The 24,829-nt window shown below is 49.7% G+C and overlaps 5 protein-coding genes across 5 annotated transcripts; 2 read left to right on the top strand and 3 right to left on the bottom strand.

The window, feature by feature from the left end:
* Positions 1 to 646: 646 nt before the first annotated feature.
* ACHE_20016S (uncharacterized protein) lies at positions 647 to 976 on the top strand (the record flags this gene model as incomplete). Its single annotated transcript, XM_043284271.1, has 1 exon — positions 647 to 976. The coding sequence occupies one exon, from the start codon at positions 647 to 649 to the stop codon at positions 974 to 976; it is 330 nt and encodes a 109-aa protein (XP_043133080.1).
* A 9,302-nt stretch (positions 977 to 10,278) lies between these two features.
* ACHE_20017S (type I polyketide synthase) lies at positions 10,279 to 18,228 on the top strand (the record flags this gene model as incomplete). Its single annotated transcript, XM_043284272.1, has 6 exons — positions 10,279 to 11,006; positions 11,074 to 11,461; positions 11,653 to 12,193; positions 12,244 to 16,901; positions 16,959 to 17,279; positions 17,338 to 18,228. The coding sequence occupies 6 exons, from the start codon at positions 10,279 to 10,281 to the stop codon at positions 18,226 to 18,228; spliced, it is 7,527 nt and encodes a 2,508-aa protein (XP_043133081.1).
* Positions 18,229 to 18,685: 457 nt separating this feature from the next.
* On the bottom strand, positions 18,686 to 20,750 carry ACHE_20018A (GMC family oxidoreductase; the record flags this gene model as incomplete). The annotated part of the gene is made up of 5 exons (XM_043284273.1): positions 18,686 to 18,738; positions 18,791 to 19,292; positions 19,345 to 20,218; positions 20,269 to 20,298; positions 20,353 to 20,750. The coding sequence occupies 5 exons, from the start codon at positions 20,748 to 20,750 to the stop codon at positions 18,686 to 18,688; spliced, it is 1,857 nt and encodes a 618-aa protein (XP_043133082.1).
* Positions 20,751 to 21,633: 883 nt separating this feature from the next.
* Positions 21,634 to 23,310, bottom strand: PLB1_3 (lysophospholipase 1; the record flags this gene model as incomplete). The annotated part of the gene is made up of 1 exon (XM_043284275.1): positions 21,634 to 23,310. One exon carries the CDS (start codon positions 23,308 to 23,310, stop codon positions 21,634 to 21,636), a length of 1,677 nt encoding a protein of 558 aa, XP_043133083.1.
* Positions 23,311 to 23,824: 514 nt separating this feature from the next.
* On the bottom strand, positions 23,825 to 24,697 carry ACHE_20020A (putative MFS transporter; the record flags this gene model as incomplete). The annotated part of the gene is made up of 3 exons (XM_043284276.1): positions 23,825 to 24,167; positions 24,224 to 24,667; positions 24,693 to 24,697. The coding sequence occupies 3 exons, from the start codon at positions 24,695 to 24,697 to the stop codon at positions 23,825 to 23,827; spliced, it is 792 nt and encodes a 263-aa protein (XP_043133084.1).
* Positions 24,698 to 24,829: the final 132 nt, after the last annotated feature.

Genomic DNA, 24,829 nt, shown 5'->3' on the forward strand with positions numbered 1-24,829 from the left:
AGCCCAGGAGAAAGTCTCCAACCTGGGCCTAGATGGTGTCAACCTAGGCGAGTTAGATCTCAGTCAACTGATTGGGGGACAGGGATTCAATGTGAATAGTCAGGTAGCTTACAATGGAATTAGTATCCCTCTCACTACCCTAGCTGACACTGGAGCAAATGGCTACCTATTTGTGGACACCCAACGGGCAACAGAATTAGCGAAATTCTTTGGAATCTCCACCTGAAAGCTCAACACACCGATTGGTACAAAAGGGTATGACGGACAAGCTGGCCCAACTATCACAGACGCTATTGTTTGCCACCTGCTTGTGGGTGGACGACGATTCTTGAACCAGCCCTTCCTAATTGCCAACTTGGGCCAACATGACATGATTATTGGATGGAAGTGGTTTGATAGCCATGATGTCTGGTTGAATGTAAAGCATAGGGAATTGGTCTGGCCAGAGCAACGGAGCCACTTGGATGATATACAGAGCGGGCAGTATTTAGAGGTTCCAAAACATATCCTACAGCGTCCTAAGCCCAACCCCATCCACCAGGCCGACATGGAACGACGTGATCGACGAATTGAGAAGGAAGATCGAAGGGAACGCTACTGGATTCCTTGAAGGGAAGAGTCAGACTGGCGATCAAACATGGCCAAAATGTCACGTGCCCTGCAGGGTCAGGAGATTAGCACCATCACTACTAGTCCAAAGCTCCAAAGGAAGATGACAAGCCAATCAGCAATCCAAATTGATATTGCAGCGATTGGAGCAGCACCATTCCAAAGACACCTGAAGAGAAAGGACACCGAGGTCTTCATTGCCAGTCTGTCTGAAATTGACCGCATCATTGAAGAAAAACGCGAGAATGGCCGCCAGAAGGAAGATCACAATGAGCAGGAATTGGTACAGCACCTACTGCCTAAACAGTACCAAGAATATGCAGATGTTTTCTCCAAGGCAGCGTCTGATGAGCTGCCTCCCCAATGAATGAATGACTACTGGATTGAATTGGAGGAAGGGAAGACTGCTGAGTCTGCAGTGGGATACAGCCCCCTGTATAAACAGACTGCAGAAGAACTGGAAGCTGCACGAGACTACATCATTGATAACTTGAACAAAGGATTCATTGGACCCAGCGTCGCACCCTTTGCTTCACCCATTTTAATGGCTCGAAAGCCTGGGGGTGGACTACAATTCTGTGTTGATTACTGGAAGCTGAATGCCATCACTCAAAAGGACTGATACCCCATCCCTCTGGTTGATGAGCTGATGGAAAGGATCAGTGGTGCAAAGATTTTCACAAAACTAGATATCTGACAAGGGTTTCACTGAATTCGACTGAGTCCAGAATCAGAAGACCTGACAACCTTCTGAACACGATATGGGACCTACAAGTACCATGTGGTGCCATTTGGACTCACTAATGGACCTGCTGCCTTCCAATGTTTCATCAATGAGACCCTTATGGATTACCTGGATGAATTTGTGACTGCCTTTGTGGATGATTTGCTTATCTATTCAACAAATGCTGCAGAGCATGAGATCCATGTCAAGAAGGTGCTTGAGCGGCTACGCATTGCAGGACTTCAAGCTAGCATCAAGAAGTGCAAGTTCCATGTTACTCGGACAAAGTATCTTGGATTCATTTTGACAACAGATGGTATTGAAGTAGACCTGGAGAAGACTGCTGTGATCTGTAACTGGGCAGTGCCAACTACTGTTCGAGGTGTGCAGTCATTCCTTGGATTCTGCAACTTCTACAGGAGATTCATCCAGGATTACAGCCACATTGCAAAGTCACTGAATGAACTGACAAAGAAGGATGTCCCATTTCAGTGGACAGATGGGTGTAAACAAGCTTTTGAGGAACTGAAGAGACAGTTGACCAATGCCCCTATCTTGCGACACTATCATCCTGAACTGGAGACGAAACTGGAAACTGATGCATCAGATGGAGTGGTAGCTGGAGTTCTCTCCCAGAAGCATGGGGATCTTTGGCATCCAGTGGCTTACTACTCAAAGAGCATGACTAACGCTGAATGCAATTATGAGATCCATGACAAGGAGATGTTAGCTATCATCCGTGCTCTACAAGAATGGCGTGCTGAGCTCGAAGGACTACAACTCCAAGAACGCTTCAATATCTATACAGACCATCGGGCGCTAGAGTACTTCATGACAACAAAGAAGCTGAATGCATGACAAGCCCGGTGGGCTGAGTTCCTTTCCTGATTTTATTTCCTGATCCGTTACCGTCCTGGTCAAGAGAATACACTGGCTGATGCCCTGAGCCAACCCAGCACAGAGGTGCAGAAAAAGGATGATTATCATCAACAGATCTTATTGAAACCAGAATCTGTTGAACAGCCAATGGAAACTAACCAGGTCAATGGATGTACTAAAGTCCACACTATCAACATGTTGGAGCCCACTCTATGAGTTGTGGACTGAGTGCTCAGTGCAAACTGGAACTCTGCCACAGCAGAGGAACATCATGAGAAAGCTCGGGCAGGAAGGGATGATTGGAATCTGCAAGATGGGCTACTATTGAAAGGAAACTGATTGTTTGTTCCTGATGATGACCCTGAGCTCTGCACTCAACTACTTGATGAAGTGCATGCACAGGTATCAACTGCACATCCAGGGAGAACAAAAACCCAACAGCTCATCAGAACATGGTACTACTGGCCAACCTGGAGACAAGATGTGGAGAGATATGTACAGAATTGCTCAAAGTGCCAGAGAGCTGAGAACCCACATGATCGTGCCCCTGGACTGCTCCAACCCTTACCCATTGCAGAGCGGCCCTGGCAGCATATATCTATGGATTTTCGCTCCTTCCCAGCTGACAAGAAAGGATTTGATGCTGCACTAGTGATTGTGGATCGATTTAGCAAGAGGCCTATCAGCATTCCTTGCAAGAAGACTGCCACTTCCAAAGATGTTGCATGAATGTTCATTGAGCATATTTATCGCCATAGAGGACCTCCATTGACTATTGTATCTGACCAGGGACCTCAATTTGTGTCAGCATTTTGGAATGAATTCTGCAAGATCCTTGGAGTGAAGCTGAAGCTCTCTACAGCATACCATGCTCAAACTGATGGACAGACAGAGATTGTGAATCAGCATATTGTCAACCGCCTGAGACCCTTTATCAACCATCACCAAGACAACTGGTCAGATCTGCTGCCAATGATTGACTTTGCTGCAGCAACACTACCATCTGAAACAACAAAAGCATCACCATTCCTTGTTGATTGTGGATATGAGCCCCAGACCTCTTTTGATTGGACATCAACTGAAGAAACTCTCCCTCAAGATGAAGGAATTAGTAGACGACAAGCCCAAGAAATTGTCAAAATGATGGAGGGCATATGGACTGCAGTTGCAGAACAGACCAAATATGCACAAGACCGACAGAAGAAGCAGGCAAACTGGCAACAACGCCCCATTGATTTTGATGTTGGGGATAGAGTGTGGCTCTCCCTCCGCCATTACCATACAGATCGCCTGAACAAGAAACTTGATAGTCAGATGGCTGGTCCCTTCCCAATTCTGGAACGCGTTGGCAATTCTTACCACTTGGAACTTCCTGATTCAATGAAAATACACCCTGTCTTTTCACCTGACAAACTGAGGCGAGCAGCTGATGATCCTTTGCCAGGACAGGTTGTAGAACCTCCAGAACCAATAGTGGTTGGGGATGAGCAGGAATGGGAGGTGGAAGAGATTCTAGCTTCCTGGGTATACCGACGGGAGCTACAGTATCAGGTGAAATGGACTGGATATGATGAGGACCGGACATGGTACCCAGCCATGAATTTCAAGGGGTCCCCGCACCGGATACGTGACTACCATGAAGAGTACCCAACCAAACCAGGACCACCCTGTCGATTGGAGGAGTGGTTGAAGGCTTGGGAGGAAGGAATTGAGGAGGTCAATGATCATCCAGATGACAACAAGCTGATTCGGAGTTCGAGGACGAACTCCATCTAAGGAGGGGAGTTATGTGATGGCTCAGCGTCTCAGTGAAAGACATCAACAAACAATGCCACCTGAGCAAACAAAGAAAAGCACTTAGCGAGGCCACACAGCACTCATATAAAAGCCCCTTTTCCCGTAGATAGAATTCCTCTTCCTTTTTCTTCCCCAGATTCGATATTCTCGTCGATGGCTACAATAGTCTAGATAGGAATTCAGTTCGTTATTATCTACTATTCCGAGCTCGTGACAGATCTCATAGTTGCGCTCAGCATCAGACATGTTCTTGGAGTAGTAAGCCACCGGGTGCCAGAGATCTCCATGTTTCTGGGAGAGCACTCCAGCTACCACTCCATCTGATGCATCAGTTTCCAACTTTGTCTCTAGTTCAGGATGATAGTGTCGCAGTATTGGGGCATCTGTTAAGCGTCTCTTCAACTCCTCAAAGGCCTCCTGATGCTGTCCAGCCCAGGTGAAAGGCACATCCTTTCTTGTTAGGTGATTTAGTGGCTTCGCAACATGGCTATAGTCCTTGATGAATCTTCGGTAAAAGTTGCAGAACCCAAGGAATGATTGCACACCTCAAATAGTGGTTGGCACAGTCCAATTGCAGATTACTGCAGTCTTCTCTGGGTCTGCTTCAATGCCATCTGTTGTCAGGATGAACCCCAGATACTTCGTCCGAGTAACATGGAACTCGCATTTCTTAATGCTGGCTTGGAGCCCTGCAGCACGTAGTCGTTCAAGAACTTTCTTGACATGGAGTTCATGTTCCACAACATCCTTTGAATAGATGAGTAGGTCATCCACAAATGCAGTGACAAAATCATCCAAATAGTCCATGAGAGTATCATTGATAAAACACTGGAACGCTGCCGGTCCATTGGTGAGCCCAAAGGGAACCACATGGTATTTGTACATTCCATATTGTGTTCTGAAGGTGGTCAGGTCCTCTGACTTTGGGTCAAGTCGAATTCGGTGAAATCCTTGTCGTATATCCAGTTTTGTGAAAATCTTTGCACCACTGATCCTCTCCATCAGTTCATCCACCAGTGGAATGGGATATCGATCTTTTTGGGTAATAGCATTCAATTTCCTGTAGTCAACACAGAATCACAGTCCGCCTCCTGGCTTCCATGCCATCAAGATGGGAGATGAAAAGGGTGCAGCGCTGGGTCCAATGAATCCCTTATGGAGGTTATCCACAATGTAGTCCTGTGCGGCTTCCAATTCTTCTGCAGTTTGCTTGTACAAAGGGCTATAACCCACTTCTCTTTCTGCAGTCTTCCCATCTTCAAGTTTAATTTGGTAATTGTTTGCCCGTTGAGGGGGCAGTTCATCAGAAGCTGCTTTGGAGAAAACATCGGCATATTCCTGATATTGCTTGGGTAGTAGTTGTTGTACTAGTTCTTCCTCATAGTGATCTTCTTTCTGGCGGTCCTTCTTGTGTTTCTCTTCAATGATGCGGTCAATTTCAGACAGGCTAGCAATGAAGACCTCAGTGTCCTTCTTCTTCAGGTGTCATTGGAATGGTGCTGCTCCAATTGCTGCAATGTCAATTTGGGCTGCTTGATGAGGTGCTGTCTCCCTTTGTGATCTCTGGTTGGCCATGACTAGTCTAGAGAGGTCCCCTGATTCCACTGATTGGTCAGTCAGGAGTGACTGGCTCCTGAGAGCACATGACATCTTAGCCATGTCCATTCACCGGTCTGACTCCTCTTTCTGGGGAACTCAATATTGCTCTCTTTGTTCCTTCTTCTCAATTTGTCGATCACGTCGCTCCATATCAGCTTGGTGGATGGGATCAGGCTTGGAATGCTGAAGAATCTGCTTTGGAGCCACCAAGTACTGTTTGCACTGGATTTCATCCAAGAGGCTTCGCTGCTCTGGCCATACCAGCTTCCAGTGTTTGACGTTCAACCACACATCCTGACTGTCAAACCACTTTTGTCCAACAATCACATCATGCTGTCCCAAATTAGCAATCAGAAAAGGTTGGTTCAAGAACCGCCGCCCATCAATAAGCAAGTGACAAATAATGGCATGGGTAATTGCTGAGCCAGTTCTTCCATCATAACCCTTTGTTCCTATGGGTGTATCAAGTCGTCGTGTTGGGACTCCAAAGAACTTTGCTAATCCAACTGCTCGTTGGGTGTCCATAAAGAGATAACCATTTGCTCCGGTGTCAGCCAGGGTCGTCAGAGGGATACTGATTCCATTATAAGCTATCTGACTATTCACATTGAATCCCTGTCCCCCAATCAGTTGACTGAGATCTAACTCGCCTAGGTTGACACCATCTAGGCCCAGGTTGGAGACTTTCTCCTGGGCTAGACTTTTCCCACATTGTCATTCATTTCATTCACAGGTGCTTTTTGCTCAAGTTCCTTCAGTTCAGAGGTTGAGGTCTTGGTAGGACAGTCACAAGCGAGATGTCCATGTTCCTGACAATGGAAGCATCGGCCTTCCTTCATCAATCGGTCACGTTCAGCATTGCTCGTATGTGGGGTGGTGCTCCAGGATGGGGTCAGTTCTTTCTTGAAGGTGGTCCCAGTTCGACTAATTCCCTTGCTCATATCCTTGTTGGGGCTGAACGTTCGATTCTTCTGAGTCCGGTGGTTGATAACTTCAAGTCGGCTTGCAGTCTGGGAGACAGCGCTGGAGAATTCCTGAAACGTTCCATCACCAATGCTGCTGGAGATGCACAGCTCTTGGAGCTTGGTCGTCAATTTGGTGTAGAGCTCATCCTTCCAATCATCCTCAGCGACGCCCGCTTCAGCTGCAAGGTAAAGGAATTCAGAGAAAAAGTCATGAAACTTGTCACTGTTCTTCATGTATAACTGTCGGAATTGGTGCTTTGCAGTGGTGACACGGTTTGGATCATCATAGATTGTTTTCAGGTGATTGAGCATATCCTTTGAGTCAGTATATGGGTTTATTGCATCATCTCGCATGCGTGGAGTGATGTGTTTCCGAGCTTTACCATCACATCGACTAGCCACATATGCTATACGAAGTTGAGAAGTGTCAAAGTGGTCTGCATTGGCAGTAAGCTTCTGAGACATCAGGAGCAGCCAGTCTTCAAATCGGGGCTCCTTTCCATTGGTAAGCATTGGGGGATCTGGGATCTTGGTGGATTTGCTGTTGATGGGCATTGGAGAGGCTTGACGGCCACTGGCACTGTCCATCACCAGTCGGGCAATTTGGCTCCCAAATGCATCACGTTCAGCGTTCACATCAGTAAGTTGCTTCTTGATATCTTGGAGTTGTCCCTTCATCTCTTCCGTTTCACGGCGCAGAAGCGCAATTTCTCCATCCTTGGTTTGTCCTCGGAGCTCTTCTTCAGCAAGACGGACCTTATGGTCATCAAGACTGTCATCATATCGTTGATGAGTTGCTCGGAGCTTCTCATACAACCATTCTGGCTCCTCGGAGACATATTGCAAGAACTCCTCCAAGGTCATCATGCGTTGTTCTTCATTCTCATCTCCATCAATAAGGATGGGGTTCTGTCGGTTCTCCTGTTCAGTATTGGTATTCGTTTCGTTTCGGTTGGCTCTGGTAGAGGCAACGGTGTTTCTTGGGCGAGGCATGTCTGCTGGTTCGTTGTATCGGTATCGGTATCTATCAGTCGGTCAGAGGGGCACACTACTTTGGCTCTACGATTGCTGGATCGAGCCAATGAAGTAGATGTGTGGAAAGAAGAAGAAAAAAAGCGAGATTCGATATTATGTCACGGGCTCGGAATAGTAGATAATAACGAACTGAGTTCCTATCTAGACTATTGTAGCCATCAACGAGAATATCGAATCTGAAGAAGAAAAGAAAAGGAAGAAGAGTCTATTTACACAAAGAAGCCTTATATATGGTTGTGTGTGGCCTCGCTAAGCAGCTGTTTGTCTCGATTGCTTTCATGGCATTGTTTGCCATGTTGACAATGAATGTTCATGAAAGCACTGAGCTGAGCCGTCACAATAGTGAATATTGACAGAAATATTCTGTAGAATGGAGTGTCCAACCCATCGTTGTCAGGGACCATGACAGTGGGCAAGGTTCCGGTGGACAATGCACTGAATCCAGCTTGGCGTGACACAGTTGTCCACCTTATATCGGAACAGGAATGGGATGATACCCTGCCTGGTGCAGTTGCTAAAAGGACAATTGACGAAATGACAAATGGCAAAGGATATAGCCTCCGACAACTAGCCCCAGACACTGGAGCGTACGTTAACGAGGTATGTCTACTTTATTATATCCAGAGCCCACAAGATTACTCGTTCGCAAGAACACCAGGAAGCTAATTTAATACAATAGGCGAATCCTTACGAACTCAATTGGCAATGGTCCTTTTGGGGACCCAACTACCCGCGGCTGCATACCATCAAGCAGAAGTACGACCCAAACAATATTCTTTGGTGTCGCACTTGCGTTGGGAGTGAACAGCTAGTTCAAAACCAAACTGGGTCCTTATGCAAGGCCATGTGAAAGGGAGGAAACTTGTGGTTAATTCGAAGGTGATTCCTTGCCCTGAGTGACTTCTTAAGTTCTGCCAAGGATGGGCGCAAAACTCCCACTTTCCTGTACTTTTCTAGAAATTATGTGGAATTCTTCGCCTTCAGGGACGCACTGGGGTTTGACTTCATTCAGGTCTTCAATTATTACAATAATAAAGTCAGCATGCCAGAGAGTTTTTCTCGGTACCGTAATGATTTATTCTCTCCTTCTAAATGTCTTGCTACATCAATCTATTCATTACATTCCTCTTGATGACTTGTCACAGCTCGATAGCTAGTTGATAATATAACTGGATTTTCTAGCTGAACTGGTAATTACACGATGAGAATGTCGAATCTAGAGCAAGAAGGGAAATCATCTTATAAAAATGAAGAATACTATCTATCCATCATGTTATTACATATAGAAAGATCAGGGCTTGTCAGTTACTCATGCGGCTCCGTTGACATCACTTATCTCGTCTGTGGTGCTTGCTAGTATTGGCCATTGACCGTTGCAATTAACTAGCGGTTGGCCGTCACATGGTTGTGTTGATGTTCCATTGTTCGGACTAGAACACAAATTCATGGTCGGCTCAAGAGGATTTTTCCCCGCAACCCCGGAGTTTGGAAAATGTGAAGATACTGAGACTTCTTCATGGTCGTTCCTGGATATCGCATGGGATGATGTGGGAAATATACCACTTTACCCATAGGGAAGCATCAGCTAATCCGGGGGATGTCGATATAAGGGATAGTATATAGAGGACATTGTGAAATTTTTTCCATATGGCAATTGTCTCTTGGGTATGTTTACATGGAAACTTTAGGTAGTTGGTGTGGTTGTTTGTCGCTTAATGTACGGAGTATCGTGTCGGAGTTGCATCGGAGCAACACCAGATATGTATCCTTCACTTGACTTGTACCCTTAATCTTGTTCACATACATCCAGCTTGTCTGGATATACTTTCAAGTGCCTGCTCGTTTCAATAGGAAATAAATTGTTATGCCGGACTTTGAGAGACATATCGCCGTACAAGTACGAACATGGATGCGGTCGGGATATTTCTAACTTTCAAGAACTTATCTCTCGACAGCTATGATGCAGATATCTCTGGGACCTGCTTTTCGAAACGGCCTGCATGTCCTTCAGTGTCAAGATTCCGCTCTAGATCCTAGGTGTTCCTGCGTGGTCGACTCATTCGAGTACGCCCGATGCCTTACTACAGACAACGACTCTTGGACTTGCATCGATGAACAACACTATTATTATGGCCCTTGTATGCCCCATGCTTCAATCCAAGCTTCGTAGACGGCTTATATCATTGCATTTAAGGTTAACTAGGTCAGATGCAAGGGACGCATCGAATTGTGATCAATCCACCGCCAGGCCTGGCCGATTACTTCGCCCGCCCTTTTCAATGCATGTGTCTTTAACGATCAAGACGAGTTGCCAGATTCTGGAAAAATTTATGTATCAGTTGCGTGTTCTGGTCTGAAAAGCAGATCAGATTCACGAATTTCCAAAATTCGCCGGTTCGCAACGGCATCAACAAGGTATGAAGGGGCGCGCATACTCAAAGTACGGTGATTCAAATGCAAGGAGCTCAACTCGAAATAGGAACAACATCATGTTCCGGCCTATGGGCTTAAGGCGAGGCGAGGGGCCTTGTATTTTCTTCGGTCTGAGCGTTGGTCTTCTCTTCATTAATGGTTCACTCGTCTTCTCGTCTTTCCTCTGCCTCGCTCGTTGACTTCTTGCAATACTTACCATAATTCCCGGAACCTGCCATATTTACCTTTCCCGTCATCATGCGTGTCCAGTCCCTCTGTCGAGATGAGAGCATCGATATCAACGGGCACCCTCCAATCGTTGACGGGGATGAGAGGCCGGCGCGAATGGCCATTGTCGGTATGGCATGTCGTCTTCCTGGTCAGGTAACTAGTCCAGAAGACTTTTGGAAACTATGTTCACGAGGACGAAGCGCCTGGTCAGAAGTACCTCGCACTCGGTTCAACCACGCAGGTTTCCACCACCCAGATCCTCAACGCGCCGGGACGCTTAATCCACAAGGTGGACACTTTCTGGATGAGGATCTAGGTCGGTTCGATGCGCCGTTCTTCAACATAACCCTCCAAGAAGCGCGCTCCCTCGATCCCCAACAGCGGCTGTTGCTCGAATGTACATACGAGGCTTTGGAGAATGCGGGCATTCCCAAGCAGTCCCTGGCCGGCCGCAATGTCGGGGTCTTTGCGGGAGCGTCATTTGCTGACTACGACGTGAGGAATATGAGAGATCCCGAGACAATTCCTATGCATGAGGCGACGGGTAATGCAGTTTCGCTACAGGCTAACCGCATTTCGTACTATTTTGACCTCAACGGACCCAGTCTCACAGTTGATACGGCCTGTTCGTCTAGTCTGACGGCAGTACATCTGGCCTGTCAGAGTCTGCGAGCAAGAGAATGCTCTGTTGCCATTGTGGGCGGCGCTCATCTCAATATAACACCGGAGGCGTTTATTTCCATGTCTTCTGCAGGGTGCGATTACAATCCCAACCCCGTGATTTAGCCGAATTCAATGACTGACTGGACTTGCATTTTGCAGCGTGTTCTCGGACAGTGGGCGATCCTATGCCTTTGACCATAGGGCGAGCGGGTTTGGTCGTGGAGAAGGAGTTGGATGTTTTGTCCTCAAGCCGTTGGACGCCGCTCTGTCCGCTGGCGATGCTGTGAGAGCAGTAATCGCTGGATCTGGGGTAAATCAAGACGGACGCACAAGGGGAATCACGCTACCAAATAGCGCCGCCCAGGAATCTCTCATCCGCTCAGTCTACAAAACCGCGCATATCGATCCGTCTGAAACCGGATACGTTGAAGCCCACGGGACGGGTACGCGAGCGGGTGATCCATTAGAAGCTGCTGCCTTGCATGCTGTATTTGGGAAGGGACGTACACCGAAAGAACCGCTGTTCGTTGGGTCTGTGAAAACCAACGTCGGTCATACTGAAGGGGCAAGTGGTGTGATCTCGGTCATCAAGACGGCAATGATGCTTGAAAAAGGTTTCGTTCTTCCAAACTGCGGTTTCCAGAGAGCCAATGAGGACATTCCGCTCGATAAGTGGAACATAAAGGCAAGTTCCATGTCTCCAATGAATCTAAGCACAATATCTAATTTGTCGTTTAGATACCCAAGAAACTGGTCCCCTGGCCCCGCGGAAAAAGATATGCCAGCATCAACAATTTCGGTTTTGGTGGAGCGAACGCACATGTCGTGTTGGAGCAAGTTTCGTCCCTGCACGACGGTGGCGTCAACGAAGAGACTCCTGCGCTCAAGCGAAAAATAATAACCCTTTCCGGCCACGACGAGAACGCGGTGAAGCAGCAAGTCAAAAGACTAGGCTTTTACTTGGAACAGAATCCGGCTGTATTCCAGGAGAGCGTGTTCAATAACCTCGCATACACCCTGGCGCAGCGGCGCACTGTTTTCCCATGGCGTTTGGCCGTTGCAGGCTGCTCCACGCTCGAGATAGGGCAGCAACTGTCTGCAGATCCGGCGCCTTCACGTGCCCAAGGCTTGCCAACAATTGGATTCGTCTTTACTGGACAAGGCGCACAGTGGTTCGCGATGGGCAGAGAGCTGCTTACTTCATACCCAGTTTTTCGACGAACAATGAAAGTTGTAGACAGCTGCCTAGTGTCTCTCGGGGCAAAGTTCTCTGTTATTGGTATATCAGGATCCTGATTGTCTTTGGAACAAATCACTAATGTGGCACAGATGAAATCGAATCTGGTGATGCGACGTCAAATTCGATATCCAAGGCGTATATCAGCCAACCGGCATGCACGGCTATTCAGCTCGCCTTAACCGATTTACTAGGCTCCTGGGGGGTCTTTCCCAGTGCTGTTACTGGCCATTCCAGTGGTGAGATTGCTGCAGCCTATGCGGCTGGTGTTCTCACTATTGAAGAATGTGTTCGGGTCGCCTACGCGCGTGGTACAGCAGCAGCCTTGTTGACGAAAGACACGAGCAACGGGAAAGGATCAATGATGGCCGTTGGGTCAAGCTGTGCGGCTGTTCAACCGTACATTGATAGGGTCGGTAGCCATCGAGCTGTGGTCGCTTGTATCAACAGTGAATCGAGCGTTACCGTATCCGGAGATGCCGGGGCAATATCCGAGCTACAATCAACGCTGGACAAGGAAGGCATTTTCGCGCGGAAGCTGCAGGTGGATGTTGCCTATCATTCACATCACATGCAGCGCGTTGCAAAGCAATATCGCCAATTAATTGGAGAGATTGCACCCCAGGGGTCGTCTGTTCCTTTCCATTCCACTGTCCGTGGTCGTACCATTCCGTCGTGCGATTTGAACGCTACCTACTGGGTTGACAACCTAGTCTCACGTGTCGAGTTTGTGATGGGTGTTCGCAGCCTCCTAGGCCAAAAGGTCGGGGAGACAGAACGACCCGTTAGCACGGTGATCGAAATTGGGCCCCATTGCGCGCTCCAAACACCGATAAAACAGATTATCGAGCACCATTTCTCTGACGCCAAGATCGAATACTTTCCAAGTTTGAAGCGGAAGGTCGATGCGGTTGAGGCGATGCAGCAACTTGCGATAGCGCTATGGATGCGAGGCTTGTCCCTGGACTTCGAGAGTATCAACTTCCCTGATCTACGAACAAAGCCAGCAGTCTTGACCAACCTATCGCCATACCCGTGGAATCACTCGGAAAGTTACTGGCATTCAGCTCGTCTGTCCGACAATATCTACCACCGGCAGTTTCCCCGGAATGACATTCTCGGTTCTCTATCCATGGAGAATATCGATCTTGAACCACGGTGGCGGAACGTTATATCTGCCGACGCTCAGCCCTGGATAAGACAGCACCGGATCCACAACAATAGTGTGTACCCCATGGCAGGCTTTTTGGCGATGGCCGTCGAAGCTGTTGCACAGCAAGCTGCGCTCCATCAACTCGCCCTTGACCGTATTGAGATTCGCGAGGTGACCGTCGGCCGAGCGCTGACGGTCCCCGAGGCTTCCTTCGTTGAGACAATGCTGTCGATGAGGCCATGCACGAGCACGTCCGGGAACTCTCCGAACGTTTGGCACGAGTTTCGCATCTTTTCTTGGTCGGAAAGTCGTGGGTGGGATGAGCACTGCCATGGTTTTATTATCGGACTCGAAAACAAAGAGCCTAACCCGGTCGATAGCCTTCGGCAACAGTCCTCGAAGGTGCTGGACGCAGCTCATCAAGCGGCAGCAATTCAAGCAGCATGTACGACTGCAGTCGACAGCAATTCGCTGTATCAGAACGTCGCTCAATGCGGTGCGGTCTACGGACCGTTGTTTCGGGGGTTGACTGATATCGCTGTTAGCAATAGTCATGAAGCCATGGCTAAACTGACAGTCCCGGACACCAAGCTGTGCATGCCTAAGGAACATGAAACATCCTCCATTGTGCATCCCACCCTCCTAGACATTTGTGTTCAGCTTATATGGGTGCTTTTCGGGTGCTACAAGCCCGGGTCGAAAACAACGCATTTACCCTCGTTGGTGAAGCACATTTCCATTGTTCCGTATCACGGTCTGCAACCGGGAAGTGAATTGCAAGTGTATGGAAATCGGATTAATGCTATATCCACGCGCCACCCACTCAGCCACCGTATCTTTGCAACCCGCCCAGGAGACCCGGTCAATGCCATCATCGAAATTGACGGCTGTGTCACGATTCCTCTTCCCTATGATGAGGTCGGCGTATCAGAAGCCAAGCCTCTGTGTTACCGTGAGCATTATGAACCCTGTTTCGACTTTCTGTCGGGGGCGGATTCAGACCTTCTCAGAGGTCCTGACTCGGGCGACGGTCCAGGTGCCCAACGGACTCGTCTTCTGGATGAAGTTTCATACTTGTACCTCCAACGTGCTGTAAAAAGCATCGGCAAAAATGAGGTCCTCTCGTTCAAGCCGCATCTCCAACGGGTGTTCCGTTGGGCCCAGAAGCTGTGCAGTGCGACCACCTTTGACACCAGTCTATGTGCACATCACGGGGACCAGGAGAAACTGATCCGGAAAGTCCGTACGATGAATGCGGTTGGCGAGTTGACCTGCAAGCTTGGGGAACGTCTTCCCGAGGTGCTTCGAGGAAACCTGGACCCATTGGCCGTCATGATGGAGGATGATTTACTTAGCCGACATTACGAGGATAACGACCACCTGCTTCAAAACTATGCTCGAGCGACCAAGTGTATCGACGCAATGGCACACCAGAACCCACATCTCAAATTCCTCGAAGTTGGTGCAGGCACCGGAGGAGTTACATTACCCATTCTGCAGACCCTGGGAGGCGAGGCTGGGTCGACGCCGCGATTCAGCCATTTCACGTATACTGATATCTCCCCTGGTTTTTTTGAGAAGGCGAAGGACAAGTTTCAGGCCTGGCGCCCGTTGATGTCGTATCAGACACTCGATGTCTCTTCGGATCCGGTCCCGCAGGGCTATGAGCCGCATTCCTACGACGTAGTTATCGCATGCAACGTTTTACATGCGACTTCTCTCATTGGACAAACTGTGGCGAATATCAGGCGTTTGCTCAAGCCCGGTGGAAAGTTGTTGCTGATTGAGGAGACTCGACTGAAATCCAGCCACTTCATATACGCACTCCTTCCAGGTTGGTGGTTGAGCGAAGATCCGGACCGCAAGAACGGACCTTTGTTGGATCCAGGCCTATGGGAACGTGTGCTTAAAGATAATTCCTTTTCCGGTATCGATATCGGTATTGACGACTATCCTGGGGCACCACAACGTGCATGCACTCTCATGGTCTCAACCGCCACAGATACCCGAATCAGACCCTCTTCGAACAATGTCGTTGTCATGAACACAGGATTCCTAATTCCAAGCCTCTGCCGTGCGCTCCAGCAAAAGTTGAAGGATGTCACTGGGGGGGTCGTTAATACGAGGGATTTCACGACAGATCCGACTGGCAAGTTGTGTATTTTCGTTGACGATCCAGATACTCCACTGTTATCTTCGCTTACCAAGGAAAGTTTCCGAGCACTTCAAAAAATGCTAGCTCGCTCCAGCGGCGTTCTGTGGGTTATCCAGAAGGGCAACACTGGGCCAGAGTCCCTTGGTGCGCACTTGGCTGTTGGACTAGCTAGGACGGTGCGATCAGAGACAAGCTTGCCGTTTGCTACACTGGATGTTGGCGTGAAAGGCAGTCTCCCCGAGAGTCAGGTTGCGGACAGAATACGTGATGTTTTCAACGACATTTTCTGCAACTCGTCCGTCCTTCGCCACGGGGATATGGATTATGTCGTCCAGCAGGGACGGATCTGCGTGTCTCGAATCGTTGATGACCCAGAACTGAATGAACATCTTTTCCAGGATACGGAGCATGCGCCACCCCAGCATCAAGCCCTGTGGCAGCCATCCAGGCCCTTGAAAATGGTTCCCGCAGCCGATGGTGTTCTGGCCGACTGCTTCTTTACAGACCACGACGTCGTTCGCTCGCCTCTACCGGACGACCAGGTCGAGATTAAAGTCGAATATGTCGGCCTCAACTTCCGTGATGTCCTAGTCGCCATGTCGCAGATCCAGGGCGGGCAGCTTGGCCAAGAGTGTAGCGGCGTCGTCACGGCCATTGGGGCTGCCGTTGATGATTTCCGTGTGGGTGACCGAGTATGTTCGACGGCTCCTGGATGCCTCGCGAGTCACGTACGAAGTGCAGCATCGAATGTATGGAGAGTGCCCAACACAATGGACCTTGAACTTGCTGCGTCCGCTCCCTTGGTTTTTGCGACTGCGTATTACTCTCTCGTCGACATCGGCAGGCTCACTTCGGGAGAGACTGTTCTCATCCATGCTGCCGCAGGAGGTGTTGGACAAGCCGCTATCATGTTAGCCCAGGAAGTCGGAGCCAAGGTCTTTGCAACAGTCAGCAGTGAGCATAAGAAGCGTTTCCTAATGGATACCTACCAGCTCGCAGAAGATCAAATCTTTTTCAGTCGAGACACGTCGTTTGCATCCGGCATCTACAAGGCCACAGGGGGGCAGGGAGTCGATGTTGCGTTGAACTCGCTGACCGGTGACGCCTTGCGGTCAACTTTTGAATGCTTGGCTCCATTTGGACGCTTTGTGGAATTAGGGAAACGCGACATTATTCAGAATTCCCAATTGGAGATGGTGCACTTTGACAAAAATGTGTCTTTCTCCTCGGTAGATGTGTCCCTGATTATCCGAACACGCCCGGCGTTGATGAAGCGGTTGCTTGGTGAATCATTCCGCCTCTTTGGCAAGCCTGAAACACAAGCACGATGGTCCATAACCTGTTACTCCATTTCCGAGCTTGAGTCTGCGTTCCGGGCTCTACAGGGTGGTCGCAACACTGGAAAGATCGTTATTCAAATGGAGAAGGATGCAATGGTTAAGGTAAGGCCTTCCTTTCCTGTGTGTCACTCTGTGCTTGCTAATTGTCTCTGGTTATAGGTTCACCCAGCACGCAGACCCGAAGATATCCTTTCTCGTGATGCTTCGTACATTGTGACTGGTGGCACAAGGGGAATTGGACTCGACATCGCCCGATGGTTGCCAGAAAAGGGCGCACGGCATCTCATCCTCATCTCCCGGAGTGGTGCGGCAACCGAAGAGTCCCAACAGACACTGCGAGCGCTAGAAGCAGAGGGTGTGAAAGTGAAAGTGTGTCGCTGTGACGTTGGCGATCCGGACGATTTAGCGCAAGCGTTGGTACCAGTACTGAAGCAAATGCCTCCAGCACGCGGTGTTGTTTATGGTGCCATGGTCCTCCGGGTAAGTTTATCTCTGGCCCCTTTGTGAGAAGTTCTGGTCAGTTCTAACCATAGTACAGGATATGCTTTTTGAAAAAATGGGTCTCGAGGACTACAATGCGGTGATTCGGCCTCGAATGCACGGAATCCTGAACCTTCAGCGCATCTTGCAACGCCAGAGAGAGCCCAAGCTGGACTTCTTTATAAATCTCTCGTCGCTATCCAGTATTGTTGGTACGATGGGACAAGCAGCATACACCTCCAGTGGAACCTTCATGGCCGCTATGGCCCGGTATCCCTCACTCGCTGGGGTTCCCTGCCGGACTATCGATCTGCCTATGGTGCGAGATGTTGGATACCTGGCTGCAGACCAGAAGCGACAAGAGGAGGCCAGCCATCAGCTCGGAGGTGTTTCCATCGACGCTTCAGATATTCGTGCGGTTCTCGCAGCCGCAATGCGGAACGAGATGGGACACTCCACCAACAACCATTGCCTGCTCGGTCTGAATGGTGTCAAGACCACGCCTGTCAAGGAGCTACCATTCTGGGCGCAAGACCCGAAGTTATCGCATTTGCTTCGCTCGTCCATTCTGTCGGAAATCGATTCCACCCAAACCCAACAGCACGATACCAAAGTGTCTCCGGCAACTGCTGTACGGCACGCTACCAGCTATTCCAGTGCCGAATCGCTGGTTGTCGATGCTGTGGTGCATAAGATCGCAAGTACCCTGATGCGTCCGGTAGATGAGGTCGATCCCTCTGCGCACATTTCCGGTTATGGCCTGGACTCGCTGGTGGCAATTGAAGTTCGCAACTGGATTACACGAGAGCTAGAAGCCAACTTGCAGATTCTAGAGATTCTCACGAGCGATTCAGTGCATGCCTTAGCTCGAACTATTTTGAGCAAGAGCACTCTTGTTTCTCCGAATGTGCGCGCTGAGTGGAATTCCGAGACGCCGAAAAATGCTTAGTTAGTCGACTTCTTTCCGTTTATATTAAATTCCATTTTGCCCTGTCCTTAATCGCTGCCGACCTATGTACCTAATTAGAATAATGACAAAAGCCGCTTGAGGCAATTGTTTCTTTCACCGTAAGCCGCAGAGGTTGTTGTGCTTGGAATTTGGTCCGTGGAAGGACGCGTTATATCCATGCTAGAATTTTTAACCAGTGCCTTTGCCCTGAGAAAGCAGAATTAGCAAAAGACGGGGTTTGATTTTGTTGAGCGCGGTCCAAGAGAAAAATGCGTCGCGTAAGCGAAGGGCGACTTGCCCGAGGTATATATTCCCAGCTACGGTATGTGCGAGTCCTTCATCCTCTCAATGCCTAAACAGAAACATAATCGCCGATATATAGTTAATAGACTTATTTACTAATTGGGAAAGATACTATTATACAATCTCAACCAGAAACTCGCCAACAGCTAACACCTCATTTCTTTTCCGAGTTGATAATCAGGTCCGATATCTTCTCGGCGAGCATGTCTAGAACGTCGTCAGTGCCGGTTATAATCAGGGCCAGATCGATTTTGCTTACACACTGTGGACTGTGGATGACCCGGAGGCAGGAATGGAAATGCGCTCGCATCAACTACGCGCAGTCCTTGGACCCCAAAGACCTTGGCTTCGTGGTCGACAACGGCCATGCGATCGTCTGACGTGCCCATCTTACAGGTACACGCAGCATGCCATAGAGTCATGATGTTGTTTTTGACAAACTCGAGGATCTCCTCGTCCGATTGCACTTGCTTTCCGGGATAGTACTCCTCGCCAATAACCACAGGAGCCATGGCATCACTTCCGAAAGCCTGCCGCATACGCTTGAACATGGCAATTGCCATCTCTTGGTCAGTTTTGCTGTCCAACCAGTTGGGGTTGATGATGGGCAGGTCCGACGTGTCCGCAGACTGGAGCGTCACATTTCCTCGAGACAACGGAGCGACTAACACCCCGAGCATGGAGGCATACTGATAACCGTCCTTGGGTTGATCGCGCAGAAGGTCGGACACGTTTCCAATGTATCCAGCACCGGAGATGTACTGGCAATTTGAATTAGCTAATGCCTCGGAACTACTCTCAATGTCACATTACCTCTGCTTCGGGCCAATCTTTCGGGAATTGTCTTAGATCATTCTCAGTTGAATCGGAGAACTTGGAACGCAGGCTGTCTGGGATCTTCTCCCAAGCCAGATAGTCCGAAATAGGGTTAGTGAGCGGCCCGGTATGCGGAATGGCCTTGTCAAGGAACTGCTTAAGCAAGGAGAGGAGGCTCGAAGCGGTCTGGGTGAGCGTCTGGACGTTCACTCGATGACTAGGTGCGAAGAACGGATGATCCCACATGTTCTGGCCAACACCGGGCAGCTCGACTACCGGATCGATGTTATGCTCATGAAGCGTCTCTTTTGGACCAATCCCCGACACCATCAATAGCTGAGGCGATTGAAATGCACCCGCAGAGACAATGACCTCCTTCTTGGCCGTGAGCTTGAAAGTCCCCAAGGGTCCCTGAGCTTGGACCCCGGTAGCCCTCTTGTTGTCGTCGAAAAGAATCTTTTTCGCCAGGGTGTTGCTATAGATCTTTCGGCTGGCAGGTTTGATGCTCTCTAGGAAGGACTGGGAGCTGCTCCTGGTCTCATCGCTGGGTCGGATGGTCGACGAACAGTATTGCGCGCCCATGACGGTGCCGAGATTGAAATCCTCTTGTTCTTCGATCCCGATCGCATCCATTCCCAGCTTCATCCAGGTCGAAAACGGCATCGCGTAGTTGGAATAGGACACATGCAGCGGGCCTCCTTGATCATCGAACGCGGTGGAATCGAAGTTGGCAGTAGCATTGTCGAAGCGGGTCTTCTCATTTGGTGGAGTGAATTTCACGCTCTTTTTGTAATAGGGAAGGAGGTTGTCGAAGGTGTAACTGCTGTCGTTGACGGTATTCGCCCATTGTTGCATCGACTCTATGCTGGGCCTGCAATGTTTAGTTCGCATTCCATCCTGTCAATGTTGGAGAACACTGACCTTTGGTATATCATAAAGTTCAGCGCGGACCTGCATCAATAAGTCAATTGTCTAACTCTGTCATACATTTCTGGTCATACTTACGATCCCCCGAGACACTTCCCGCGAGCATAATGGATGGCTCGTCCGTTGGCTCCCGGCTGATTCTCCGCAACAAAACCCCAGTCCACGGCCGATTTCGAATCGGGATCCGATCCAACGGGCAGAACATCTGCACCAGGGATGGCCTGGAAAGATTCCAATTGATATAGACCACCAGCCTCGACCAGAGCCACCGAGAAAGACTGTTGCGCCAGACGAGTTGCTATGACATTTCCAGCCGTTCCTCCACCAACCACGACGTAGTCAAATTCAGTGTCTCCGATCAGGTCAACCAGGTCGCGGGACTCGAGCACAGAGTCAGGATGGTTGTCAACCGGCCCTGTAACGGCGCCAACGACCACCGAGGAGGCCAGATACCCCAGAATGTGTTGATATCGCATCCTTTCTGCCAATATTGCACCGAATGACCGGGAATTTTGGTAGGTACAGCGACCGGCGATTATTATAAGACTCCCGTTTCAATTGCGAAACGACCCTCGGTTCAACCTGAGTGTCCCAATATTTGGCACTTGAAATGAGATTCGTCTGCTCGATATCCTGGTAGTTTCGTCTTCGTGACCTCTCAGCCATGACATGCACCGAGCACCGTGAGATGACTATGTTCGGCAATAATGGCCGATCTCAAAAATGGAAATGCAGCGTCTCAATAATGCGAGACACTATTTATTACCATTGCCGATTAGAGGCCTGAACAGAATAAAGTTCGCATGGTCGTTCCATTATTCAGTGTCGCCAAATCAGATTCATAGTTCCTGAGGCTGACACCGGCAGTCGATAGTGAAGAAAATCTAACGAACTACGGTTCAGGAATGCAGTGGATCTGCAGATCTGCCGCCTCAATAATGTGTCCCTGCAGATCGAGGCTTTTACGATTGTTCTAATTATGAGCACCCTTTTCTGAGGACCAGTCAATGGGATACGTCAATAGAGAATATCTCACATGAAGACCAATATGCATATATTCGGAGTGTTTTTCCAAGTTTAAGGAGACAACTATGGAATAACGAGGCTGTGGAACGAGGAAGGGCGGCTCTCATACTGATCTTAGGCAGGACAATATGGCTACAACAAGTTTACATGGAAGGAAGAGACTCAACATCCGCCCAATCGCGTCACACTATGTTTTGGATGTCATCACAGGAACAACAACCTGCATATCCGTATGAGGTTCTTACTGTGAGCAGTGGAGAATTTGCTTGTTCCGAAAACTCTTCAATCTGTTCGCTAGTACTTTCTTACTAAAATCTATAGCTTTTCGCGTGATCAAACCGTTGTAAACACAACTGCTGCCAATGCAATCACCGCTGCCGTACGGTTCAACGATGACATCTTGCTAGATCCCGAAGTCGACGTCGACAGCAACAGCGATGGCTCATAGTCCCCAGGATCGCGACTGTCGACGGTTCCATTCCAACAATACCGCTGGAAACATGTCTGACAAGCCTCCGGTACCGCCGTCCCCGTCCGGTTCAGCGAGCGCGAAAGAATCGCACAGCCTACGCACGTCGGCCAGTCCTTATCCTCGGTAGCATTGCCCATAGTAACCACTTCGTACCCATTCGTGATGATCGAGTCCCGCTCCTCATCCGAGTATTTCAGCTGGAAGGTGGACGTGTTGGAATACGCGCTGTAAGGCGAGTTGGGGAGATACACCACCAGGGGTGCCGGGCCGGTGAGGTTAGCCGCGTCGCAGCCAAAGAAGGTCGGACGCTCGTTCAAGCCCTGGTTGATGAAGGTGTGGCGATCAGGGACCGCTGGGAAGACTGTGCCGTTGGCAATGCCCGTCGAGTTGAGACTGCGTTCGTACGTGGCCACCAGCGAGTGTCCATCAGGCCAGTTATAAGACGTGTCGGCCGACGAGTCAACGGCAAAAATTACGTCCACCTGTCGCTGTGGTTGAATTAACGGATGGAGGGGGATATTTTGCTGGTCTTCGCCACCGTCGACCACATCCAGGTCGTTAGCGTTGGAATAAGCGGCGGTGGAGTTGCGGTAGCGATAAAATGGATTAGGTGAGTAAATGGCGATATCATCGTTGGCTTCTCCAATGTCTTCCAAAATGTGTTCCGCGACTGACTTGATGACATCTGGCAGATCAGTTTTATTCAACCGCAGCAAGCCTTGATTGAACAAGGTAGACGACGTGCCCATCACGAATCCCGCGTTGTCAAAACCCCGGACACACGATGCACCCTGGGGGAGTTCCCCGTTTTCGAATGGCGAGCCGAGGTACTCCAGTGGTGCGAAACCAAAGATGGTGGGATCGAAAGAACCAAATTCCCACGGGTTGAACTCATAGACGGTCGAGTTGCTTCCCACCACCAGCTCGCCGGGAGCACGGCCATCAGCCACAACGAGCGGCATGGGCATCTTGCCAGCTTTGAAGTCGTCCGTCTGAGCGATCGAAGACCAGGTGTAATCCACACCCCCGTCCGTGTCGTTGATGAACTGGTAGGACAGTGCACGACCCCAGTAATCGGTCAGCGATGTGTTGAACCCGGCATCTTTCTTGCCGTCCACCATGTGGACGAGGTCCCGCCAGTACTGAGCACTGTCAAGGATCTTGATGCCGCCATCATCTGGTCCTTTGAGGATCGATCGACTGAACTGCCAAACGTCCCCTTTCCCATGGGTCTGTAGCGCAGAGATGGTAGTGAAGTTGTTGAGATAGACCGATCCTAACAGCCAACTTCCACCACTGAGACCTGACACGTATGTGGAGGATTGCAGCAGTCCTCCAAGGTGTCCCGAGCTGGTAGAATTCTCGGTTCGGCTGTCAAATGCCTTCAAGGCACCTGCTCCATTGGTCAATGCACGGTATCCTCCTCCAGAAACGGCGATAGCGATATTCGGCAACTCCGACACATTGTTCGCGTGGTTGTTGATATACGATACGGCATCAAAGGATGGAATCGATATACGGTCTAAGAAATCTTTCATCGGCTCGATGGTCTCGTCCCGACGTGTCCGAAGCCATTCTGTTTCGTTGGAGGATAACGATCCGGCGCCTCTAATACTGGGACGGTTCGAAGGGCAGGTGACATTGGCAGGAGTATAGCCATCTGGTGCATTCGGCAGAGCCCTTCGGGAGAGAGAAATGGCGAGGTTCACGTCCGATGGCGTAGGACTCGCTATACCGAGTCAGTTGAGCTGTATATTCGTCTGGAGTGTCAATACATATCAATACCTACCAGCAACAAGGCCAGCCAGAGAGCAGGCCCAGGAAACGGCGGAGAATTTCATGATGTACCTGTATTTAGAAATTGAATGACATTGTTGATCAAAAAACCTGGACCCTTATATACACTGTCTCGTATTCGTTTGGCATGGACTCAGCCTTACAGCCGATCCGGCCATATCCGACGAACTTCCCCTGTCAGGCAACACCGTTTTGTTCTCCATTTTTCTATCCAGTTCTGCAGGCAGCCTCATTCCTGCACACTGACTAGTGTGTCTACAGGATGTACCGAAATCCGACCGGATGCTGCGGCGTGTTCTCTCCACTTTCATTGGACTCCTCCTGCTCCTGCAACTGAAGGTTCATCCTGGCATGCACCATCCGAATCACCGTTGCCAACACGGCCACCAGCAAAGCCACGCCCGCTGTAGCACTTCCTCCTGGAATGTACCGCGGCCCCGAGGATGACGGCCACATGTAACTGCCATAGATAGACGCTGTGTTACCTAGCATGTTGGCTATGGCGATGGCTGCGGAGCGTTTGACCAGGGGTCTAGGGAACGAATTGGCGATCCAAGCGATAATAATTTGGTATGCCGAAACAGCCCCCATGGGCATTCTGTCGGGCAGGAATGACATCAGCCATGGGAACACGTTGTGAAACATATCACTTACAAGAACATGGCGAAGAATCGGGCCCCGATGTTGGTGGTGGCCGTGCAGATTATGGCCCCTGCCACGCTCACCAGCATCAACAAGATGATGTGGATACCGCGGTCATTGGTCTTCCCTGATGTCCATGTCACAACCAAGGAGACTAGGAAGGTTGCGATCCACACGGGGGCCGTGATGAGCAGGGTCTCGATATTACCGTAGCCCAGTGTTTGCACAATGGTCGGGAAGAAGTACTGGAAATTCTGCGACAACAGCGACGTGTGCTGCAACAGGGTAAACAAATAGATACGTGGGTCCGTCAGCACTAATCGAAGCGCTTCTGAAATATTTCCGGCCCCCGTGTCATCCGCCTCGCCAGCGTCATGAATCAGTCGCCATTGGGCGTAGGCTTGTTCCTCTTCATCCAGCCATGATGTGTTTGCCGGATAGTTGGGAAGGGAAATCCTGCAATGTGAGGACGGACACTAACAACATGACAGGGACGATCACTTACGAGGATAGAAGGGATATTCCGACTGTGATGCAGCCTTCTATGATAAACAGCCATCGCCATCCGGTGATCCCATGCGCCCCATCCAGATTCCCGAGAACGCCTGCCCCGATCAA

The sequence above is a fragment of the Aspergillus chevalieri genome, chromosome 2, assembly GCF_016861735.1.
Source record: "Aspergillus chevalieri M1 DNA, chromosome 2, nearly complete sequence".
Classification (NCBI taxonomy): domain Eukaryota; kingdom Fungi; phylum Ascomycota; class Eurotiomycetes; order Eurotiales; family Aspergillaceae; genus Aspergillus; species Aspergillus chevalieri.